Source organism: Chelonoidis abingdonii, chromosome 4, assembly GCF_003597395.2.
Source record: "Chelonoidis abingdonii isolate Lonesome George chromosome 4, CheloAbing_2.0, whole genome shotgun sequence".
In the NCBI taxonomy this organism is placed as follows: Eukaryota; Metazoa; Chordata; order Testudines; family Testudinidae; genus Chelonoidis; species Chelonoidis abingdonii.
In genome coordinates, this window is record NC_133772.1 from 109,789,723 (window position 1) to 109,812,714 (window position 22,992).

Sequence of the window (22,992 nt, forward strand, 5' to 3'; positions counted from 1 at the left end):
CTCTCCTTGCCTTAACCATTCTATCCTCCCACTTCCCTCTTTGCACCTTCTTCCCTGCTGCTTCAAATACTTGGTACTCCTCTCTCTCCTCAAATGCTGAACAACCTCCCTTTTCTCATCCAGATCCTAAAAGGTAAAAGCAACAACAACAAAATTGCTCCTGTTTACTATATTGTCTTGAGCAGTTTTGATTATGGGCTTCTTGGGGCAGGCTCCATATTTTCTGTTGTCTCTACAGGGCTGAGCACAAAGAATGTGCTCAAATGAAATAAAAAGGGATCTGAACTATACATTGCAAACTTTTCTCAGGAGTAGCAGTGTCTCAAGATACTTTGTATTGGTCCAAGAGGGAACCACCAAATTGAGAGTCTTGCAAAAAAATCAGACATCCTTCAGCAAACAGAAACAAAATCTTGAGAAATTAACGCTCTGCATTTTGAATATGCCCATCAGCAAAGTATCTGTAAAATGTAAGAAACGTCAGGTCTTTCAGAGAGGACTCTACTCTTCTTTTCCCTGTGGTGTATGCCTCTGTCCCTCAGATCATTACCTAGCTGAAGATGGAAAATGAGATGAAATACTACAAGCACTGAAAGCCATGCTGCAAGCTGGAAGATCAGATATAAAAGACAGGGATCCTGACAGCATTAGGGAATACGTGGTGTATTGGGAGGAAATCAGGATGCAAAATAGAGTTTCCTACAAAGGACCCAGAATAGTTCTAGCCAAAGTTATGAGAACGTAGGTGTTGTCAAGAATTCATGCTGGTCACCAAGGCACAGAGATGTTTTGGCAAAGATGGAGATGTTACTCTGGTCAGGCAGGAACTCGGACAGCAGGTGCTGTGAGAGACAGTGCAATGTGTAATGTTTTGTATAACAACATGAAGGAGCCACTTATGCCACATGATGTTCCCTTACACCTTGGAGCAAAGCTAGTATGGACAAATAGCTTAAGTGTTTCAGAGCAGTTAACTATCACTCTGACTTCAGGGAGCTTGAACCTCCCAGAGACACAGCCTCTGCTATGACTGTGGAGTGTTGTAGTGAGCAGGTTAGTCACCTGTGCGTTTCTAATGTTGTGGCCATTGCTAATGGCTCACGCTTCACAAAGCCACTACTTGGGAAGTTTGGGAGTGCAAATATGTAAGCATCTTGCCCTATCCCAGTCAGTATAATGGGAAAACCAAGCTAAGGACAAGCTTTTATTAGGTGAAAGCAAAGTGTATGGTATATACATGCAAAGCCTGCCACGAGGGGGGGCACCAAAAGCAGACCTATGCAGCAGCTAATGTCTTGATTTAACCTGGTTACTACTCCCAGTGGCCAACAAATTACTGCTGATGCAGCTTATGGAAAAAACTGGAGAACAAAAATATCAGCACCATCCCAAAGCAAAGGCTACTCTGATCAAGGAGCCATAGAAGAACCGAAGCTGCAAGGAGATCAGAGAGTAAAGGTGAAGCCATTTTCTCCAGGGAAAGGGAAAGTGGAGACAAGATGCCTGCCTACAATAAGTGGCTCCACGTTCATACATTGTGGTGGCGGCTAAAGAGATATACTTGCATAACAGCCAATTCCACAGACTTACCAAAAGTGAGGTATCAAATAAAGCAGAGAAAATAGAAATGGTTCACACTGTCTTAAAGAAAGGGCTTCCCTTGGCCCTGAGTCAACTGAGAAACTGAGCAAAGGAAAACGTAGGCTGGATGTCATGAAATGGTTCCCAAGAATGAGATCTGTTAGGCCGTGGAATCATCTCCCAAGAGAAATCCCGAGGCTTGGGCTTTTTAAATCTAGACAAAGCCCTGCGAATAAACTGTAGGGAATAAGTCTGCCCTGTCTGACAATGGTGGACTGGATGTGATCTGCTAAGGCTCACAGCCATAGTGACTTCCACAGTGTTAGAGAATTGGTAGGTAACATCCCATAGGAAGAAAATCTAAGGGATAATGGAGTTCAGGAGAGCTGGCAGTTTCTGAAGGAGATAATATTAAAGGTGCAACTGCAGACTATCCTGATGCAAAGGAAAGATAGGAAGGATAGCAAAAGGACAATATGGATCCAGAAGGAGCTCGTTAATGACCTGAAAAACAAAAAGGAATCCTACAACAAGGGTAACATATGGATGAATTGCTAAGGAGCACAAAAGAATAGCACAAGCATGTAGGGAGAAAATCAGAAAGGCTAAAGCACAAAATAGTTATACCTAGCAAGGCAAATAAAAGGCAATAAGAAGAGGTTCTTTAAATACATTAGAATTGGCAGATGAAATTCAGTGTTGATAAATGCAAAGTAATGCACGCTGAAAACATAATCCCAACTATACATACAAAATGATGGGCTCTAAATTAGCTGTTACCGCTCAAGAGAGATTTTGGAGTCATTATGAATAGTTTCTCTAAAAATATCGGCTCAATGTGCAGTGGCAGTCAAAAATGCTAACAGAATGTTAGGAACCATTAGGAAAGGGATAGATAATAAAACAGAAAATATCATAATGACACTAAATAAACTGAGGATCGCCCACATCTTGATTACTGCATGCAGATGTGGTCGCTCCATCTCAAAAGAAATGGAATTGGAAAAGGTTCAGAAAAGGGCAACAAAAATGATTAGGGGCGTGGAACAGCTTCCATATTAGAAGAGATTAGATTACTAAGAAGAGATATGATAGAAGTCTATAAAATCATCTCTGGTGTGGAGAAATTAAATAAAGAAGTGTTATTTACTCCTTCTCATAACACAATAACTTGCAGTCACCCAATGAAATTAATAAGCAACAGGAAATAAAAACAAACAAACAAAAGGAAATACGTCTTCACGCAATGCATGGTCAACCTATGGAACTCATTGCCAAAAGTAGTGAAGGCCAAAAGTATAACAGGGTTCAAAAAAGAATTAGATAAGTTCATGGAGGATTGATCCATCAATGGCTATGATGGTCAGGGCTGTAACCCCAAACTCAGGGTGTCTTTAAACATCAAACTGCCAGAAGCTGGGGCTGGTCAGCAGGGGATGGATCACTTGATAAATTGTCCTCTTATGTTAATTCTCCCTGAAGCATCTGACACTGGTCATCATCAGAAGACAGGATACTGGGATAGATAGACCATTGGTCAGACCAAGTAGGATGGAAGGATGAAGGAAAATGAAGGTCCTCTACTTAGACAGGAGGAAGAGCTAACAACTAATGAGATCAAGAAGGCTAAGATGTTTAATGCTTATTTTGCTCCAGTCTTCACTAAAAAGGTGACCAAAATAATGAGCAGATATTCAACACAATTAACATTAATAACAAGGGGGAAGGAATGAAAGCCAAAACAGGGAAATAACAGGTTAAAGACTATTTAGATAAGTTAGATGTATTCACATTGGCAGGGCCTGATGAAATTCATCCTGGGATAATTTAAGGACCTAGCTGAAGCAATCTCAGAACCATTAGCAATTATCTTTGAGAACTCCTGGAGGACAGGTGAGGTCCGAGAGGACTGAACAAGGGCAGACATAGTACCTATCTTTAAAAAGGGGAACAAAGAGAACCCAGAGAAGAATAAACCAGTCAGCCTAACTTTGATACCTGGAAAGATACTGGAACAAATTATTAAACAATCAATTTGTGAGCACCTATGTGATAATAGGGTTATAAGGAATAACTAGCATGTATTTGTTAAGAACAAATCATGCCAAACCAATATAATTTATTTCTTTGACAAGGTTACTGGCCTAGTGGAATGGAGGGAAGCAGTAGATATGATATAGCTTGATTTAGTAAGGCTTTTTGACACAGTTCCACATGACATTTTCATAAGCAAACTACAGAAATGTGGTCTAGATGAAATTACTGATGTAGGTGCACAACTGGTTGAAAGACCGTACTCAAAGAGTAGTTATCAATGGTTCACTATCAAATTAGAAGGGGGTATCCACTGGGAGGGTCCCACAGGGGTCTGTCCTGCGTGTGATACTATTCAATATTTACATTAATGACTTGGATAATGGAGTGGAGAGTGTGCTTATAAAATTTGTGAATGACACCAAGCTGGGAGGGGTTGCAAGCACTTTGGAGGACAGGATTAGAATTCAAAATAGTCTTGACAAATTAGAGAATTGGTCTGAAATAAACAAGATAAAATTCAGTAAAGACAAGTGTACTATATTTAGCAAGGGAAAATCAAATGAACAAATACAAATTGGGAAATAACTGGCTAGGTGATAATACACCTCTACCTTCATATAACACTCTCCTCAGGACCCAAAAAAATCTTATGCATTATAGGTTATATCAAACTGGATTTGATCTGCCAGAGCGCGCAACCCCGCTCCCCTGGAGTGCTGCTTTACCATGTTATAGCCAAATTCGTGTTATATCGGGTCATGTTATATCAGGACAGAGGTGTACTTCAGACAAGGATCATGGGGCATTATAGTGGATCACAAATTGAATATGAATCAACAATATGATACAGTTGTGAAAAAGTGTAATATCATTCTGGGGCGCGTTAACGGGCATGTTGTATGTAAGGCATGGGAGGTAATTGTCCTACTCTACCCAGCACTGGTAAGGCCTCAGCAGAAGTGCTGTGCCCTATGCTGGGTGCCACACTTTAGGAAAGATGTGAACAAATTGGAGAGTGTCCAGAGGACAGCAACAAAAATGATAACATGTTTACAAAACCTGACCTAAAAGGAAAGATTAAAAAAACCTGAGCATGTTGAGTCTTGAGAGAAGAAGTCTGAGAGAGGAACTGATACCAGTCTGCAAATATGCTAAGGGCTGTTATAAAGAGGACAGTGATCAGTTTTTCTCCTTTTCCACTGAAGATACAACAAGAAGCAATGGAGTTAATCTGCAGCAGGGGAGATTTAGGTTAGATATTAGGAAAGTCTTTCTAACAATAAAGATAGTTAAATTCTGGAATAGGCTTCTGCGGATGGCTGTGGAATCCTAATTACCGGAGGTTTTTAAGAACAGGTTGGACAAACACCTGTCAGGGATGGGCTAGGTTTACTTGATCCTGCCTGAGTGTAGGGGAATGGACTTGATGACCTCTCAAGGTCCCTTCCAGCCCTACATTTCTGTGATTCTGTGTGTTGAGGGCTAAGGCATTAATCGTGGCAGTGATGCTGAGCTTGAGTCTGATCTCTTTAACCCCCATTTTAAACTCCATTGGTCTTACTGGAGTTCATGCCGGATTTACGAGTGTAAGTGAGAGCAGAATCTGGCTCCTTGGGTCAATACTAGAGCTGATCAAACCTCAGAATTTCCATTCTACAAGATACTCTGACATTCCAAAATTTATTTTCATCCCAACTCAAAACAAAAAATTGAAGTTTCCAGTTAAAAAAAAGAATCTCAGAAAAATGTCAAAACAACCTCATCAAAGTGCTTTGTTTCAGATTTATCATTTTGACTTTTAATATCATTTATGATATAACATGACTTTTATATTTATAAATTATAATATATAATAGTCCAAACAAAGCCAAAATGAGGTGCTTTGATCTTATTGCTCTTAAGCACTTTGATAATTTTTCATCAAAAATTTTGACCGAATTGACAGTTCTCATGAAACATGTTGAACTCACTGACATAGCATTAGCCGGCGGAAAATTGTTTGACACCTGGCAGTCTGTTGCTATTGTTTCTACATTTGCTTCTTAGCCTCTGCTGTGAAAAAGATAACGTGTAGAGTTTCAATGCATGGAGCCACCTAGTGGACATTAGTTACATGAACAAGCTGGGGAAAGGAGTGGCATGAGAGAGGGGTGAGTAATGGTGTGCATTTGACACAGATGTGAATGAGAGAAGTTCACAAGACTGTGTGTCCCAGGGGAGGAGCAGCAGGAAGTATGGGGGAGGGAAATGATGTACTGAGGGGAAAAAGAAAGTGAAGGGTGATTAAAACCAGGGGTTGGGGAAGGAAAGAAGGGGGTATGTACAAGAAAGAGAGAAGGGTGGGGAAGAGTTAAACTGTTACACATTTTTTGGTGATTTTTCAAGACAGGTCCCTCACCCTGCCAAAAAATGCCCCAGCAGAGCAACACAATGGTGCAGCACCCCTTAGAAGCTGGCACCCCTGGTTCCCCACCCCAGGGTACAGAAGTAACTGCTGGTGCCCTATTCTGTGCCCAACAGCGCCTCTTTCTGAGGAAAGCCTGGGAGTGGAGTAGTTGGGAGCTTCCCCACCGGGGTGCACCCGCCTCTTTCCCCCCACAGAGCTCCCTGCTGGGAGAGGCTGGCACCACACTTTTGCCATAACCTGGCTTCCTCCCCACAGCCATTGTAGGATCTGCCCAGACTTATCCATTTCAAATCGGCAAGCGCGCTGACTTTCCGCTGTGCCAGGGAAACAAACCTGTCAGCTGCATCCCCGCAGCCCCCACCTACAATCCAGCCCCCTCTAAGTGCTCCCTCGCTGCCGGAGGGGAGCGTCCAGAGTTCATTCCAGAATTTCTCTCCCCAGCCCAGCCCTTGGGGAACCCACTTCCCAGCACTGGGCCACCAGCTGGAGCAGTGATCACTGCTCCCCTCTGGCTCATGGTAGTGGAGGCATCAGAGGGTTAAGCTGTCAGCTCTGTAATGTTAAACAGGTGTCAAAGGCGCCTCCATATATCTGCAGATTGAAATCAAATTCTTTGCAGTATAAAAAGATAAATTACCCAGGCGATTCCCGCCTCATCCCACTCATCAGGCCAGCGCCAGACGGCAAGCAATTTTTTTTTTTAATGTGCTAACGACCTAATCAAGCAATCAAGTTGGAGAAGATTGCGGAGTGACCCCGAGCATCCATCTGCCAGCGAGACCCCGCCATTCATTTCCACTCTGCCATGTACTTCCCTGGAAAGAAAAAAAAATTCCTAAACAAATTAACACCCAATTTTCCGTGAGTCTAATTAGTTAAATGAGGAGGTGGTTGGGATGTCCTCAGGGAAGGAGGGGCTGCCTCGCAGAGAGGCGAATGGTAACTCTATGGCATTAATTAGCGTGGGTCAATGGCGCGGTTCCCTGGGGACCAGCTGCTTTAATTTCCCGTGATATTTCAGTGCCTGAGGCCCATCGATTCAAACTGAAATTAACTTATTTTTCAATCAGGCCCGGGCTGCCCCTGGGGCTGACTCTTCCTTTGCTGCCTTCTGAATAGACCTCAAGCAATTTTTCATCTAAAGCTGATGCCTCTCCACTGCAGGAAGGGAGGGAATGAGGGGAGGGTAGGGGGAGAGCGAGACAAGAGGAATGGAAATCGGAGTGAGAACACTAATAGATTTCTGTGAGTTCCCCCGCCCCCCCTTGGTGCCACCCGAGTCTCTGCTCACTGCCCCTTGGGTCACAGCCAAGAGATTATTCTGCCAATTTTCTGAGAAGATGAGGGGCTTTTCAAATGGGGAATTCAGGGCAAGCTGTGGCGATTGCCTTCTCCACCCCACACCCCCCCTCAGCACACACCACCCTGGGCCAGCCCTCCCCACAGACACTGCTGCACAGAGCCTCTCTCTGCGGCTCAGCCACTCAGTAAATAATGAAAGAGAAAATCCAAGGCACCCGAGCCAAAAGCCACTAGCGAGAGACACTGCAATGAGAAATTAATTACATCCTGCAGCAAGGGATGGGACTTGCAGTGAAGCTTGGCTCCTGCAAGGGTAGGGAAAAGACACAGTCTACTGGAGGGGCACAGGAGGGGAGGAAAGCTACAGCTGCTCCAGTAGAGGCAATGTATTGCCCCCCCTGGTGTAGACATGGTGGCCCCTGCGGGAGATGTGCACAGCCACTCAGGGGAGAGGCAGAGCTGCTCCTGAGACATCTCCATGGCCCATAGAAGGGCGCTCCCCATCCTCTCCCATGAGTTAGAGGGATATTGGCAGAGCTGTGTGTAGAGTGTCCCACCATTGACGTAGCAAGGGGACCTGAGGGACATCAGCAGAGCAGCAGGTGGAAGCTTACCCATTTCTGGCCTGCACTGTGCCCTATCCATTCAGCAGGATTCAGGTCAGGCCTGTGCTTTTGTCAGGAATAAAGGTGACTAAAGTCTCTCGCAACATTTGTACTAAGTCTCTCTTGTTTTGGCTTGTGATTCCTGAGGGGGACATATGCCCTCACACAGATATCCACAAGCACATGTTCCTGCGCGCACACAGAATCCCAGGCTAACTTAGGGGGCAGTGACAATTCACCAGGCCTCAGTAAACTGCTCTGCTCTTTGCAGGTTTGGTTCCAGAATCGGCGGGCCAAGTGGCGGAAGCGGGAGAAGTGCTGGGGCCGGAGCAGCGTAATGGCAGAATATGGACTGTATGGCGCAATGGTACGTCACTCAATCCCGCTGCCAGAGTCTATCCTCAAATCCGCCAAGGATGGCATCATGGAGTCCTGCGCTCCTTGGCTCCTGGGTAAGAGACCAGCGCCCTACCTGGGCACAGCCAGTGTTCCAGGGAGTGACATGTTGAACTAGGGAAACTTAAAGTAACATTGGAAGTGTTGAGTAAGGGAGAAAATTATCCTGCACTCACACCTTCCCCATAGCCCTGAGCACAAGGACACTGCCTTTTATATTAGGGAATGACCCTTAGGGCATGGGGTCAGGCTGCCAGCCCTGGGTCCTGACTTGAGGGGCAAGGGTATCAGCCCCTTGGCCCAGGGATGGGGTAAAGTATCAGTCCTCGGGTCCAGACTCATGGAGTGGGGGACTATCAGCCCTGATCCCAGGCTCCTGTGGCATGGTGTGGGGGTACCATCCCATTGACCCAGGTTGCTGTGGCACGGGCGTCAACATCCACTGTACTCAAAAGCCATAGCAGGCTGGGTTCCCTGCTACACAGCAAAAAGTTGTCTGGGTTTGACTCCTGCAGCCCTTGAGGGGTCCCCTGTGTGATCCTTTGCTGGGGGGGACAGGACTTCTTTCTGCTTGTGATGAACCAAATGACCTCTTGAGTCCTTTTTTTGGGGAGGAAGGGAGGGACTGGTATCCTCCTGCAGCTCCCTGCAGCTGAAGGCAGTCTAATTCCTGCCTGCCTTCTTCTGGTGTGTGGGAGGCTGTATGGATGTGGAAGTAGCAGATTCCCTTTCACATTCCTGCTCTTTGCTTCCTGTTTTCTGATCTCTCAGGCTCATTCTGCCAAAAGGTTCATTTCTGGCCTCTTAGAAATGCACTGCCCTGTCCTTCTGTCTGTGTGAATTCGGTAGCGAGAGAGGTGGAGGGGTAGGCTGTGCAAGAGGGAGGAGAACAGGCAAAGGGACACCTCTCCTCAGCCCTGTGGGTGAGAGAATAGCCAGATTCCCCTCCTGCTACCTGGCTCCAGTAACAGGGTGTTGTACAAGGGCGCCCCCCACCCCCAGTTATCTTGTCATTGCTAGTTGGGCACCTTCACTGTTCGCTAGCGCCAGGGAGCCCATTCTGTTTGGTCCCTCATGCCCCAGTCCTGCAGCCACACCCCTAACCTTTGGGGCAGGAAATCCCTAGCTCTTCATGATGTTTAGACTGTGCCTCCTGAAGTGGCATCATATTCGGCACATTTGTCCACGTCTCAGGACTGGCCCTTGAGCACAGGGATCTGTTCCCTCCTCTCACTCTCCTCTCCCTTAGGTGTGGCCTATCTCAGTTCTGGCCAAGTTCCATGCCTGTTGCTACAGGCCAGGTTCCTCCCTTATGTTTGGCCTGTTCAGAGCGCAGAGTTGGCACAAGCTCCCCCGCTCTGGTCTGTCCTGGGCTCCCCATCAGTGCTGGCCTGTCTCTAGAAGAGAACTGGCCTGAGTTCTCCCTCATGCAGGGCCCAAAGCAATGGGCTCTCTGTATGACTGCTGTTTGAAGCAAGGGTTTCTGCTTTTCCTTAATTCTGGCCTCTCTTTATCTTTGCTGTTTTCAGTTCAAGATGGCTTTCCCATGCCCAGGCGCTTTTCTAAACCCGAATACCAACAATTCTTTTTAGGGATGCACAAAAAGTCTCTGGAGGCAGCAGCTGAGGTGGGAAGGAAGCCGGAGGTGGAACGCCAGGCCCTGCCCAAGCTCGACAAGAGCAACAAGGAAGAGAGGGGCCCGGATCCCAAAACCACCATTTCCCAGGAGGAACTGAGAGAGAACAGCATTGCTGCCCTCAGGGCCAAAGCTCAGGAGCATAGCACCAAAGTCCTGGGGACCGTCCCTGGAGACCCCCCTACCCCATCCAGGAAGCCAGAGAAAGAGGAAGAGGCAGCGGCAGAGGATGAGAGACAAATGGAGAAATCAAACCCATCACAAGAGGAGGAGAAGCAGATCTAGATGGAAAGAGATGATGGAAACCAGCTCCCAAAAGACTGTCTCCTCTGGGGGGCTGCAGCCTCCTCTCAGACTGACAGGGCCCCTCCAACAGCCCCTGCACAGAGAGTGAGGCCCCACATGGTCTCTGTGCATTTCAGGAAGTCACAGGCTCAGGCCAAGTCCTGACTGTCAGGTGTGTCCAGAGACTTCCCCTCAGGAGCATTCCTGCCCTCCACTCTCCCTGACCTTGGGACTATTCCTGCCACACTGCCTCCTCCTTTCTGAGGGATCAGGAATTATCACCATCTTCTTCTGAGAGGAGGCTGGCGCTAACTGAGGCTCTGGGTCCCTCTGTATCAGCCTGAGGACCAGCTTTGGGTCTCTCCTGTCCTGGTCGAACATACCCAGCCTCAGAGCGAGTCTCTGTCCCACCCGTTCCCATGTCAGAGTGACTCTCTTCCCCTGGTCCAGTCTCCCCCACCCCAGCCCTGAAAGCGAGTTTACCTCTGCTGCATTCCCACCTGCCCAGAGCAGCATGAACTCCATCTCCCTCAGAATGTGCTCCTCCCCAGTGTGTTTGTGGCATCTGGCCATCGGCACCCAAGGACCTGATGTGGGTGGGGCTGCCCCGCTGCCCTCACAGGGACCATTTTATTCTTTGTCCGACTTAAAGCACTGTGGGACAAATCCATGGAAGTATTTGCGTAAAACAGTGAGTCTATTTAAATGGTGGTTTGTATATTCCATGTGTGTCTTTCCTGACTGAATGGTGGGGTGTCCCAGGGGCACTCTGAGACAGGGAGGGTGGTGTGCTGGGCAGCTGATTTTGGTCTCAGTTTTCCGGTAAGACACCAAGGGGATGGGGAAGAGCAGGCTTAACTTCCAGAAGCTGATCCCTACAACCTCAGGTACCCAAGACCCACCCCTTCCCTTTGGGGGTATCCCAAGTCCTACACCTGTCTTCCCCCTGTAGACATGCCGAAGACTCATAACCCACTCAGGTACCAGGTTCCTGCCCTCAGCCACCCTGAACACATACTGCACCTGACATCATGCCTAACAGGTATCCAAGTGTTGCTCCCAGCTTCACCCCTTACAGGTAACTGAGACCAGGCTCCTCCCCTCATCGATATCTGGCACTCGGCTCCACTCTCCCCAGGCTCCGCCCCGATGCTGCACCCTGCTACATAAGACTGGCTGTACTGGGTCAGACCAAAGGTCCAGCCAACCCAGTATCTTGTCTATCGACAGTGGCCAATGCCAGGTGCCCCAGAGGGAGTGAACCTAACAGGTAATGATCAAGTGATCTCTCTCCTGCAGTGCATGCACTATATCATTTTAGCTATAATCCAGGCTGCCTCAAACTGCTCCCTAGAAATGTTTGGTCAGCACATTCTGCTCCCCAGCATAAACTGCTGAGTTTAATCATATGGATTAACAACAGAGTCCGCGCTGCAAGCATGCCCTGGTTCCAGCCTGTTTCCACAAGGCTCATTCTCAGAGACTTGGTTACAGCCCCCAGAACAGCAGGGCATCCCAAGAGAGCGAGAGGCCTACAGGTTCTGCTGAATCTCTGTGTGGAGTTGGTCAAATATTGGGGGGAAATATTCACTGAATAAACGGTTCTATGTCTAACAACAACTTTGCCAAATTAGGTATTTATTGAGTTATACTCCGCCAACTCTGTCTCTGAGTTTCAAAGGGAGCTCCAGCTGCATCCATGGATATGCAGGCATGCTCATAAATGAGGTGTACATATGCCTCACACACAGACCCCAGCATGAATACACACAGGGCCTGTCACTAACAACCAACAAAGCCCACTAGCCAGACATCATAGCTCCAAGACAACATTCCCTGCCTATCTTGGTGAGGAGCCACCCACCATGAAGGCTCTGGGACAGTGACTTACACCTTCCCTTGCTGTTCTGCTTTCAGCTGTGAGCTGCTTTTCCCCAGAGCGACTGTTTTTATTATGTCAAAGGTTGATCCTTCCCTTCCATGCAGCCTCTGTTTGTCTTTGTCCCCAATTTGTTTGACGTGTTAGACTGTAGCCCATGGTGTGTAAATACTGTACATACAGTGAGAAAAGATTTTGGTATTGAGGTGTTTGAGGTATGGAACTGTAACAACTTCTAGTCATTCAGAACCTGTGAGTTATGTGCCATTTTCTGTAAAGATATAAACAAGAATAAAACTAAACTAAAGATAGCAACAAGCTTGGAGGAATCATCGTCTTTTGGAGTAAGGGGGCCTGGATGGATGGCAGAAAGAGAGAGAGAGAGTTTGTGTGTGTGTGCGTGCACAAATAAGGGAGGAATAAATGTTGCCGCTCACATCTGTGTGAAAGTTGTTTCCACGGGCTCTTAAGACAGCCAACGGAATAAAATAAAAACATGGAGCAGCCCAAAGAATTTGCTTTGTGCCAGTGGAACCTAAAAATGTTCAACTTCTGTTCACAAACCACTATTTCCAATAGAGTGCCAAATGTGGCCCAATGAGTGCTCAGTTCTGAAATGCGTTGAGAGGGCGCTGCCCCCCCCCCCCAAGAGACTAGCACATTTCAAGCAGCACCAAATAAGGGTAACATGGCATTGGCTATGGTCACCCCTGCAGCATATTGCAGTGAGAGAGGCGCTCAGGGGCCACATTTACAATTTGCTCCCCAAATGCCACAGATCAGCTTACACTCAAAGGTCAAAATGTAAGGCAGCTATTTCCTGGGCATCATGTAGGACGTATGGAAGCTTGGGGGGCCTCCTGGGAAGGGGGCTAGTGGTGTATGTTCTAAGGCTCCATATTTCAAGATTTACTTAGCGCTGCTTCCAATACCCTAAGTGTACACACATGCCCCCCACACAGGATGTCACTTCTCACACCTCATATGCATCCCACTTCAGCCACTTCGGTCTCACAAGCATTTACATCTTGCATACACACATGGTCACACCTCACAGACACAGATTGCACACACCCACACATTTTGCACACACCTGTACTTACACACTCATACTTATCCAGGAACAATTCTGCTTTGCAAACCCATGCACCTCACATACACCCTGCAGACATGAACACACTTTACCAACACAATGCCATGTTTCCACTTTGTGCACATCCATGACTCACATGCACACATCACACTTGTCCACACTTCACTTAAGTGTACACAGCACACTTGGTACACATGCCATTCAATTTAATAGGATGGTATAGATATCGCAAGCTATAGGAGCATTGCCAAAGTAGCAAACATACCAGGTATCGTGTAGCGATAGCGACAGTCTGGTTTAGATGGGGCTTCACAACTGCACAAGGAACCACAAGTCCTGTTCCGCAGCATTCTCAATAAAAAAGTATGGTAACTGGCCACTACAATATATCCATAGAGTCAAGGCAGCATCCTTCCTCCCTGGGAAAGCCATTGGCCATATCTTAATTATTCTTCATTGCTCATTCATCAATGTAAAAAATACACACTGTGGGAGACGTGTCTCTTTTATAAAAGAGATTGGTGACACTTTTGACTCACTCTGGCGTCCGGGACTGAACCATCCATTACTACAAAACCTTCAATTGCTATTGGGTTGTGGAGCAGGGGGACATCTGACACCATTAAATCGATTTACCAGGTTAGGTATAGGGTAAAAGACAACCGCATGCAAACAGAGGCCTTCAACTGAGAAAGGCGAGAGAGCGAGAGCACGTGCAGAGGGATCTGTCTCACATGTTGGAATCACAGACCAAGTTTGTCAGGCCAACAAAGTATTACTGAACTAAAATGGAAACTGCAAGTTTGGGCTTTTGCGTCAGCCAACTCTTTTCAGCCACACACTTCAGTGACCTGAGTCCTACTGGCGCAATCACTTGCCCAAGCTGTTCCAGGGTACTACTCAGAGATAAAGCCACCAGTGGGGCTAGAGAACAGACACTGCGCCTCAGGAGGAAGTGATGCAAAGGTGTCTTCAAACTCCCCAAGTCTGGACACCAAGCCAGTCCCTCAGTGCAACCGAGAGTAGCCTGAAACGTGCTGTAAATTTCATCAGGCTGTAGGAAAGCGCTGGCCATGAGGAGAAGAGGGACTGAAAGCTTTATTACCTAATATATGTCACTGGAACTAACTGATTTAAAAAAAAATCCCACACTAGCTGATACCTAACCACAGTGAAATGTGCCAGACTTCTGCAGACTCTTACCAAATATAGAATCAGTGCCCACAAGCAAGAGGGAGAAGCTCTGTAACTGGAGACACAAACGAAGAGAGGAACAGCAAGGCAGAGAAGAGCTTGAAATAGAGACATTTTTATTCCTGTGTCCAAACTTCAAGGGTGTGAGAGATAGGCTTCCTCAAACTATCAGAAAGACTTAAAGACTTTCCATTAAATGGTAATAAAGAAAAACTGGGTAACCCTGTGTATCCAATGCACTGGCCCTGGCCCTGTCTTGGTGTGAAAAGAAAGTGATGCAGAGATGGCACCAGGCATCTACATCAGGAACTGACAAAAATGACAGTGAATTCATGGGGAACCAGTCACAGAATCATAGTCGTGTAGGACTGGAAGGGAACTCAGTAGGTCATCTACTCCAGTCCCCTGCACTCACGGCAGGATTAAGTAATAATTAGACCATCCCTGGTCTAATTAGACAGGTGTTTGTCTAACCTGTTCTTAAAAAGCTCTTAAAGACAGATTCCATAACCTCCCTAGGCAATTTATTCCAGTGCTTAATGACCCTGACAGGAAGTTTTTTCTAATGACCAACCTAAACCACACTTGCTGCAATTTAAGCCCATTGCTTCTTGTCCTAGCCTCAAAGGTTAACGAGAACAATTTTTCACCCTCCTCCTGGTAACAACCTTCAAAACTGTTATCATGTCATCCACGCACCCCAACCCTCCGCATTCAGTCTGCTTTTCTCCAGACTAAAGAAACATAGTGTTAAAAATCTTTCCTCTTAGTCTTAAATCATGTTTTTTAGACAGTTAATCATTTTTGTTGCTCTTCTCTGGACTTTCTCCAGTCTCTCCACAGCTTTCCTGAAATATGGCACCCAGAACTGGACACAATATTCCAGCCGAGGCCTTATCAGCAAAGTACTTGCTGTGTTGTCTCTGTTTCTCATGGCAAGTGCTGGGTTCTGTCTCTGACATTCTGGAAAAGCTTGTATGACGCCTTATGCCAATAATTATCATCAAGTTACACCTCACCCACAATGCACATAGCCCAGTCCACAACAAACCTCCTGTGTCTAATCTCCAGGCACTTATAGCTGTAATTCACTGGTGAGGGTATATCACACATCCCCAAGCCACAGAGGATGTGAGCCTAATACAGGCACCAGTTTAGCATTTCTGCTCTGGCGTTCCCTGGTATGAGCCAAGTTGGTGGCTAGCATTCATCCCATTCCCTGCTCACCTGTCTCCTTCCTGGGTGTCTCATCTCTGAAAGTGGAAAAGAGGGGCTGTGAATCATTCATCAGCCTAGGGCCCCTCTGTGGGGGTGGGTAACTACTGCCCCTTAAGGGAGGCTGATGATGCCAGGGAGCTGTAATGTGGTCTGGCTCTAGTGTGGTTTTAACAGTGAAGTCTGACCTAGCCCAGCTGTAGCGGGGGAAGGTAGGCATCTTCTCCAGGCCTCACTGTGCAAGGAAATGGGGGTGACACAGGGAGCCAGCTCAGGCCCCTCCAGACCTACCCCCCTTAGAATTAACCCTCAACTCTGCAAGGAAAAGCTGTGAGGAAGCATCACCAACTCTCCTTGCCAGTAACCAACTGGGCCTTGCTGGAGACAGTGACAGGTGATGAGAGAAAAGCACCCCCCACACAACCCACCAGGGGGAAAGCCCCTTCTGATTGGTTGCCTTCCCCACTTCCTCACCTTATAGGAAAGAGCAGCCAATCAGGGCTGCTGCAGGAGGCAGCCAGAGCTCTCACCCCTCCCCTCAGGCACCAAAGGATTCTTTGGGTAGGGGAGTGAGACACCATTCTCATGAGAAGTAGGGGGAGAGCCCCTGCAGCTGCCCCCCCAAGCCTGGGAGAGGAGGATGAGGAACCCCAGGTGCTGCAGGTCGGGCTGGGGGGGGAGGGAAGGGGACAAATGCTGTGGGGCTGGAGAAGAGGCAGATACAAGGATTGTGGAGAGTAGAATTGATGTGGGGCTAGAGGGGCAGAATTAACTGCTGGTCAGGGGACAGGCAGATGTGGAGTTGGGGGGCATTGAATTGTTCATTTAGGGGAGAAGCTGGAAGCTCTGCGCTATCCAGCAGCTTGCAATAGCTCTTGCAGAAAGAGGCCAAATCACTTTAGCTGTTTGGGAGCACTGGCAACACTAAATTTGTCCCCCCACACACACACTGGGGATGGGCAGAGGGAGTGGGAGGAGTTAAAAAAATCAAAGATGACCCCAAAACCACAAGATAATATTTTTTTGAAAAAAACAACTCATGATTTTTGGGTCAATCTAGTGATTTTGAGGGAATCAGTCATGATTCTTCGAACGTTTAGGGTTGGCAATACTGCCTGATGGGGGCTGGTTGGGAGGGTATTTGTTCTGATGGAAGGGACACTGCAGAGGGAGACAGATGTAGTGGAAGCACAAGAGAGCAGGGCAGAGAGGGGGCTCAGGCAGAAAACTAGAGGAGTTTGCCTGCTCTGGACCCTTACACCTCCAAGTGGTGAAGATGGGGCTCGGTGTTGCCTGGGTTTAAGAAAGTGCCAATGTGACTATGAGGTAGGACTGTATCTGAGTGGCTCATGTCTAGTGCGGGCACACTGACCCATTTGTGCACGATTGATTGACTAGTAGACAGTGTAATTCTTACTTGTAGACAAGGCTTCATCCTGCTGCATAAGGAGCAATCCTGGTGTTTTGCTTTTGTCACAGGGTCATTGGTATGTTGTATACTCACAAGGAGCTGAACAATGACAATCAGTACTTTGAGGGACTTATGCAGTGGGATTACAGCCCTAACATGTAACTCTGCCAATGGTTCTGATGCTAGGCGAGCCACTCCCCTCTCCCCCCCCCGCTCCTTTTCTCTATGGAGGCAGCCCCTCCCTGTGGACAGACTTTCTTCCTCACTGGTACCTGATCAGCACTCCAGGAAAGTCAGATTCCCACTGATCAGCAAAACAAGAGCCACAAGGGATCTCACTAATGAAGACTGAAGAATTAGTGACTCATTAACCTTCTGGGCTCTACCATTGATTCCTTCAGCATGTCTGGCCTGGTACCAAGACTGGCCTGGACTTTGAGTTGCCAATTTTGGTTGGACATATTCCTGGAGGTTTCATCACAGGACATAATAGTTAATTAAAGATTAATCTGTAATTCCTCAAGACTCCAGGACAATCCTGGAGGGGTGGCAACCCTACCTGGGCTTGTCACAGCCCCTTACTGCAGGGGGATGGGGATCCCCAATATGTTCCTCCCTCCTCATTCTTGTCCCTTGGAAAGCAATTGGTTAGATACTATAAAAAAACCAAAATCTTTGCATTAAAAATAGTTGTCTATTTAGGCCCCAAGGAAAAGAAAAACAGAAAGAAGCCAGAAGCTCTCAGATTCAGAGATAAAGTCATTCCTGCCATGGGCAGGAGGCATAAATTAGATGCAATGGCATGTAGAGATTCACTCCAGTGCCACAGAGGGAGAGTACCCAGCCAGACCAATGCCCCTGAATCTACCTGAGGAAGATGGCCTGGCTTGATCCCATAACCCCAGTCCACCATAGGACATGGCCTGGCCCAATGACTTGTCCCATGGGTTAGGGGGATGGGATTGGGCTGGAAGATGGCACAGCTCAATACGCCCATAGAGGTAGGTGCTGAGCCCACCATGGCACAACTCACAGGGGGAGCGAGCCTGGGTTGACACCTCTCTGTCCTGCAATGAGTTGGGACCTGGTCTGACACAGCCCGCTCATGTGGTAGAGGACAGGCCTTGCTTAGACAGGTGCTCCCCTCGTCCCTCACGGAGGAGAAGGCCCCACCCACTATCCCTAGTCCCATGGAGGGAACTCAACCTGGCCTGACACCCATAGTTACATGAGGGACACATTATGTGACACAGAGCCCACACAGCCTGATGGCCCCTACACCACCCAATGCTGCAAGGTGGAGGCGGCCTGGTTCAATGACCCCCCGCTCCTCCCAGTCGTGTGGGAAAACAAAGCCCAGCCCAGCACAGAACATTCCTGTGTATGGAGATGGTCCAGCCAGCTGCTCCCACAGGGAGGAGAAGGCCTAGCCTGACTTACAGGTCCCACAGGTGGAAGACAGTGCAGACTGAGCTCCCCCCGCCCCCACTTCCCTCCATCCTGTTAGAGGAGATGGCCTGATCTAAAGATCAGAAGGCCCACATGGGGGCTTTACCTGGTGCAAGCCCCTTACTCCCAGTCTGACATATCCGGAATCCACAGGGGGAGATGGTCTGGCCCTACTCCACCCAGGCCTGTAAAATGGAGATATTCCAGCTCAATACTCTCCAGTCTCCCTGGGCTGACTTCTCCAAGGAAAAGATGGACCTACTCACTGGCATATAGGCCTATAGCAGTAGTTGGCCTGGCACAACACCCAATTCTTGCAGGGGGAGATGACCTGGCCTGACATATCTCACTCCCATGGGACTAGAAGGTGAGCCTGCCTGCCTTGATGTATACTAGTCCTGTGCATCGAGACCTAACAGCAGTGCTGCTGCCAATTTTCACAACTTCATCACCCTTAACATGAGTAACATGAGTTTGGCCCCCTGCTGGAGCAAGTCTCAGAGAAACTGCAGCCTTCACACCAATTTAGCCTGTTCGGATTTGGGGAGAAGCTGGAAGCTCCACACCTTCAAGCAGCCACTGAGAGCTCATGCACTGGGCAGGGGTGTGTGTGTCAAAAATCACTTTATAAATTTGGGAGATCTGGAAACACTGATGATCCCAAGTGCATCTGTGCGTGCGTGTGCACGCGCACACACACACACACACACACACACGGAGTGGGCAAGGAGAGTTCAAAAACTGAAAATGATAAAAAATATAATCTTTTCTTTTTTAAAACTCATGATTTCTTGGAGTCAAACATATGATTTTTGAACATTTGGGGTTGGCACTAGTGTAGGTGTCCTAATGCCCAAGACTTGTGGCCATTTTGAAAGGGAAAATCATCAGCATAGGAAAACACTAGGGGGCAAGCCAGACATGTCCCCGTCAATACCTTTTGCCCCACGGTCTGAGTTTGTGTTCCATGTGCTTTAACTCTGCCAATCCTGGAGCCAGTCCAGTGGGAAATACTCACATGCTGTGACCTGAAAAAGCCACTGGAGGTCACTCTTTTTCCAGTCAAGAATTACTGAGGCTGCAGCTGCCCCTTGCCTTCCTTCCCGGAACCACTCCCAGTCTTCCTCCCTGCATTGCCCCAGCACAAGCCCATGGAGATTATTATTATGTTCCCTCAAACCCGATCCCCTCAAGTGTGCTGGGTGCATCACAGACAATTAACCAGAGCCCTGCCCCAGTGCAAGGAGGGAACAGAAGCTCCATAAGGGAACACTCATGCTCCTTGCTACACTTGCATTAGGGTGATCAGATGTCCTGATTTTATATGGACAGTCCCAATATTTGGGGCTTTTTCTTATATAGGTGCCAGTTACCCCCCACCCCCAGTCTCGATTTTTCACCCTTGCTATCTGGTCACCCTAGCTTGCATCCAGCTTCTCCACCTCACTGTCCCTGCCCCTTTAGATATAGTTGCTCAGCCAGGCCTCTCTATAGCTACCCCTTTAGACACAGTCACTTAGCAAGGCCTCTCTACACTTGCCCCTTAGATACAGTCACTCAGCCCACCCATTCTGTGCCTATCTCTTTAAGATACAATTGCTCAGCCCAGCCTCTCTGCTTCCCTCCACCTGCCCATTTAATTACACATTCACTTTCCCCCTTGACTACCTTCTTACTCCAGCTCACGTTTTTCCAGTCTAAGGGCAGTTTTTAACTCTTGTGTTTGTAATTCCTGCCTGGTGCCTCAGACTCCCCTAGTTCATGCAGCGTGCATAAAGCTGCCCTCTTCCTGCAGCTCTGTTCTTACAGACTCTGACCTCTAGCCTCTTCCCCAGCTCTTCGTCCCAAATCCATTTTCCTAGCACAAAAATTTGGCATTGCTGATATCAGAGGAGCTTCTGGGGCAGTGAAGCTGCAGTCCTGTTGTGTTCTTGCTGCTGGGTTCTCTGCCCCCTGGGAGCCTGGATGCACCTGGAAGGAGATAGTTGGCAGGGCTTCAGCCCCTCATGGTGCTAGCTGAGACTATTTGGGGATTTAGGGCATCAGGGAAGGCCCCTTCACTGTTGTGGGGGCTATGGGCTGTTGCCAATGCATTTGGTGCTGTACACTCAGTCATTCCTTTGCAATCACTGGGATTCCACTGTCCTCCCAACACCCAGATTCACACCTGACTGCCATAGCTGCCTCCTCTCTTCCCTTTCATAGATTTAAGGTCAGAAGAAATAATTAAACCATCTAGTCAACCCTCCTGCATATCATGGCCAGAGAATTTCACTCACATCCAGGGCCTTGGCTGTCAGCACATCCTTTGCAATACCTCTTGAGTTCCACCATGAACACTCAAAGCTGCTCCATGTCTTGGCCTTCTCTCTCATCTGACTCCTACCATGGCCTCCTCGCTAGCCTCCCTATATTTCATCTCACTGCCCCTCTGCTGTCACTTGGACACACAGACTCCCTTTCAAATTTCCTTGTGGGGGATTTCTGCTCTAGCACCGTCTTGGGCTCATTTCCGCCTATTCCCCATCTTCCAGGCAAGCTTCCATCCCCTTCTTCCAATCTCTGAAACCACTTCCCTGGTCTTGCACCAAATGACGGGGTTCTACTCATTGAAACATTTATCTTTCTGTAAGCAGAGTCAGGATGAGCTCTACCCTCACATCTGGTAGTCAATTATGGCAAGTGTGGAAAAGAATTTCAGAGGCTTATCTTGTTTGCACAGGCACACCCACTCTGCCTAGCACAGCCCACGGCAGCCTAAAATGGTTACTTTCACAGCTGTGGGATCCTCAATTTCTTTGTTATTGAGGCAGGAGGAATAAAGTGTTGTCACTCTGATTAAGTAAATGAGGAACTATGAAACTGTTTATGATAAAGGGTTTCACTATCAACTAAATAGCACTTGCTAGACAAGGGACATGGGTTCCAAAATCCAGTGAATTGAGGGAAGCTCGGGGTAGGTACTTGGCTTCTCTTCTCAATATCAGATTTGATTTTTGATTCCCTTAAGGATCTAGATACAGGTTACTGAGCTGAACTCACTCTTGGCTAATGGTGCACTAGCACTGGGGCTCCTCTACTGTGAGCTGAAATCACTAAAGAGCTGGAATTGCTGAGCTGAGAGCACTGAGTACTATGCTAACTAGTGGGGGAGCCTGAAGCTATACTGTGGAGTAGAGCAGATGGCAGAGTGGAGTGGAGCAGTTTGTGGAGCCATGGAATGAGTGGAGCTGAGCAGTTTGTGGGGATGGCTGGAGTGGATCATGGGATGGCTGGTGAAGCAGAGCAGCTGGCAGAGCAAAGCAGCTGTGGGATGGGTGGAGCGGCCCAGGAAGAGAGTGGAGCTGAGCAGTTTGTGGGGACAGCTGGAGCAGATCAGCTGGCAGAGTGGAGCAGTTTGTGAGGATGGCTGGAGGAGCAGAGTGGAGTGTCTGGTAGAGTGGAGCAGTTCGTGGAGAAAGTGGAAGCAGAATCCCATGGAGAGGCAGGGCAGTTGGCCCTGAACCACATAAGGTGCCCCTTTCTACCCAGGTGGGTGGGGGGAAGGGGAACCTCTACAGATAGACTCTTGAACTCTGGGGCTGCAGTGACTCGGGACAGATTGTGGGACTTTTGGGACTGTGGGTGATCTTTGGGTTGCTGGACTCTAGGGACATTCGGGGTATTGGACTTTGGAGTCTTGGGGTGATTTGGGGGTTGCTGGATTCAAGAGCCCAGGAAAAAGGACAAGGTCCAATTTCCTGAGGTGGGTCTTTGCTCACGGTTTGGTCTATGAACTCTAGTTAAGGTGTTTTCCCAATTTAATGCTTGTTGTTTTATCTCATATTGAAAATTTTCTGCTACACTGAGACTCTGTGCTTGCGAGAGGGGAAGTATTGCCTCTTTGAGGCACCCAGGGGTGTGTGTAAGATTTTCCCAGGTCACTGGGTGGGGGCTTGAGCTGGTTTTGCATTATGTTGTAGGGAAGGGACCCCTATGTATTGAACCCAGCCCTGCTGCTATCAATTCGGCCTGGCAGAAGGGTTACATTTCTTTAAATCCTAGAAGCTATGTCACCCCCAGCAGTGAGAGTGCCAAAAGCCTGAACAAAACCATCTCAGATACAACCAGCTTTTTTCTCTCATTCTGCATTGGAATCTGGGACTTCGAGGGTAGGGACCCCTCTTTTCTTTATTGGGCTATTCTGCACACCCTTCATGTCTGTTATTCTTTCACTGTAGGCTAGATTTTGGTCCCACTATGGCCCATTTATGCTGTCCACTGGTGCAAAGGGATTGGAAACCCCTGTCTGGGGGGTGTCCCCCAGCATAAGAGCAGCACAGAGTCCTACCCTGCTGTCAGCAGGGGTGTGTTGGGGTGCAGCTAGTGGCTAGAAAGGGGAGTGGCCAGGAGGGTTTGAGCTCTGGCTATTCTGGGCTCTGGGATAATATCTGGACAGATATAATGCTACTGTTAAGTTAGGGGCTGCTGTAACTTACTCCAGAAGTTATGCTTGAAGGCAC

At 47.9% G+C, this 22,992-nt stretch overlaps 1 protein-coding gene across 1 annotated transcript in view; it reads left to right on the forward strand.

Annotated features, from left to right (window-relative positions):
• VSX2 (visual system homeobox 2) overlaps window positions 1–10,249 on the forward strand; it is a 40,038-nt gene extending 29,789 nt beyond the window's left edge. Inside the window, exons 4-5 of the mRNA XM_032802022.1 lie at window positions 8,204–8,384; window positions 9,921–10,249. Of these exons, the coding sequence (XP_032657913.1) occupies window positions 8,204–8,384; window positions 9,921–10,249 (510 nt within the window). The remainder of the gene's footprint in view (window positions 1–8,203; window positions 8,385–9,920) is intronic.
• The last annotated feature ends 12,743 nt before the right edge of the window (window positions 10,250–22,992 follow it).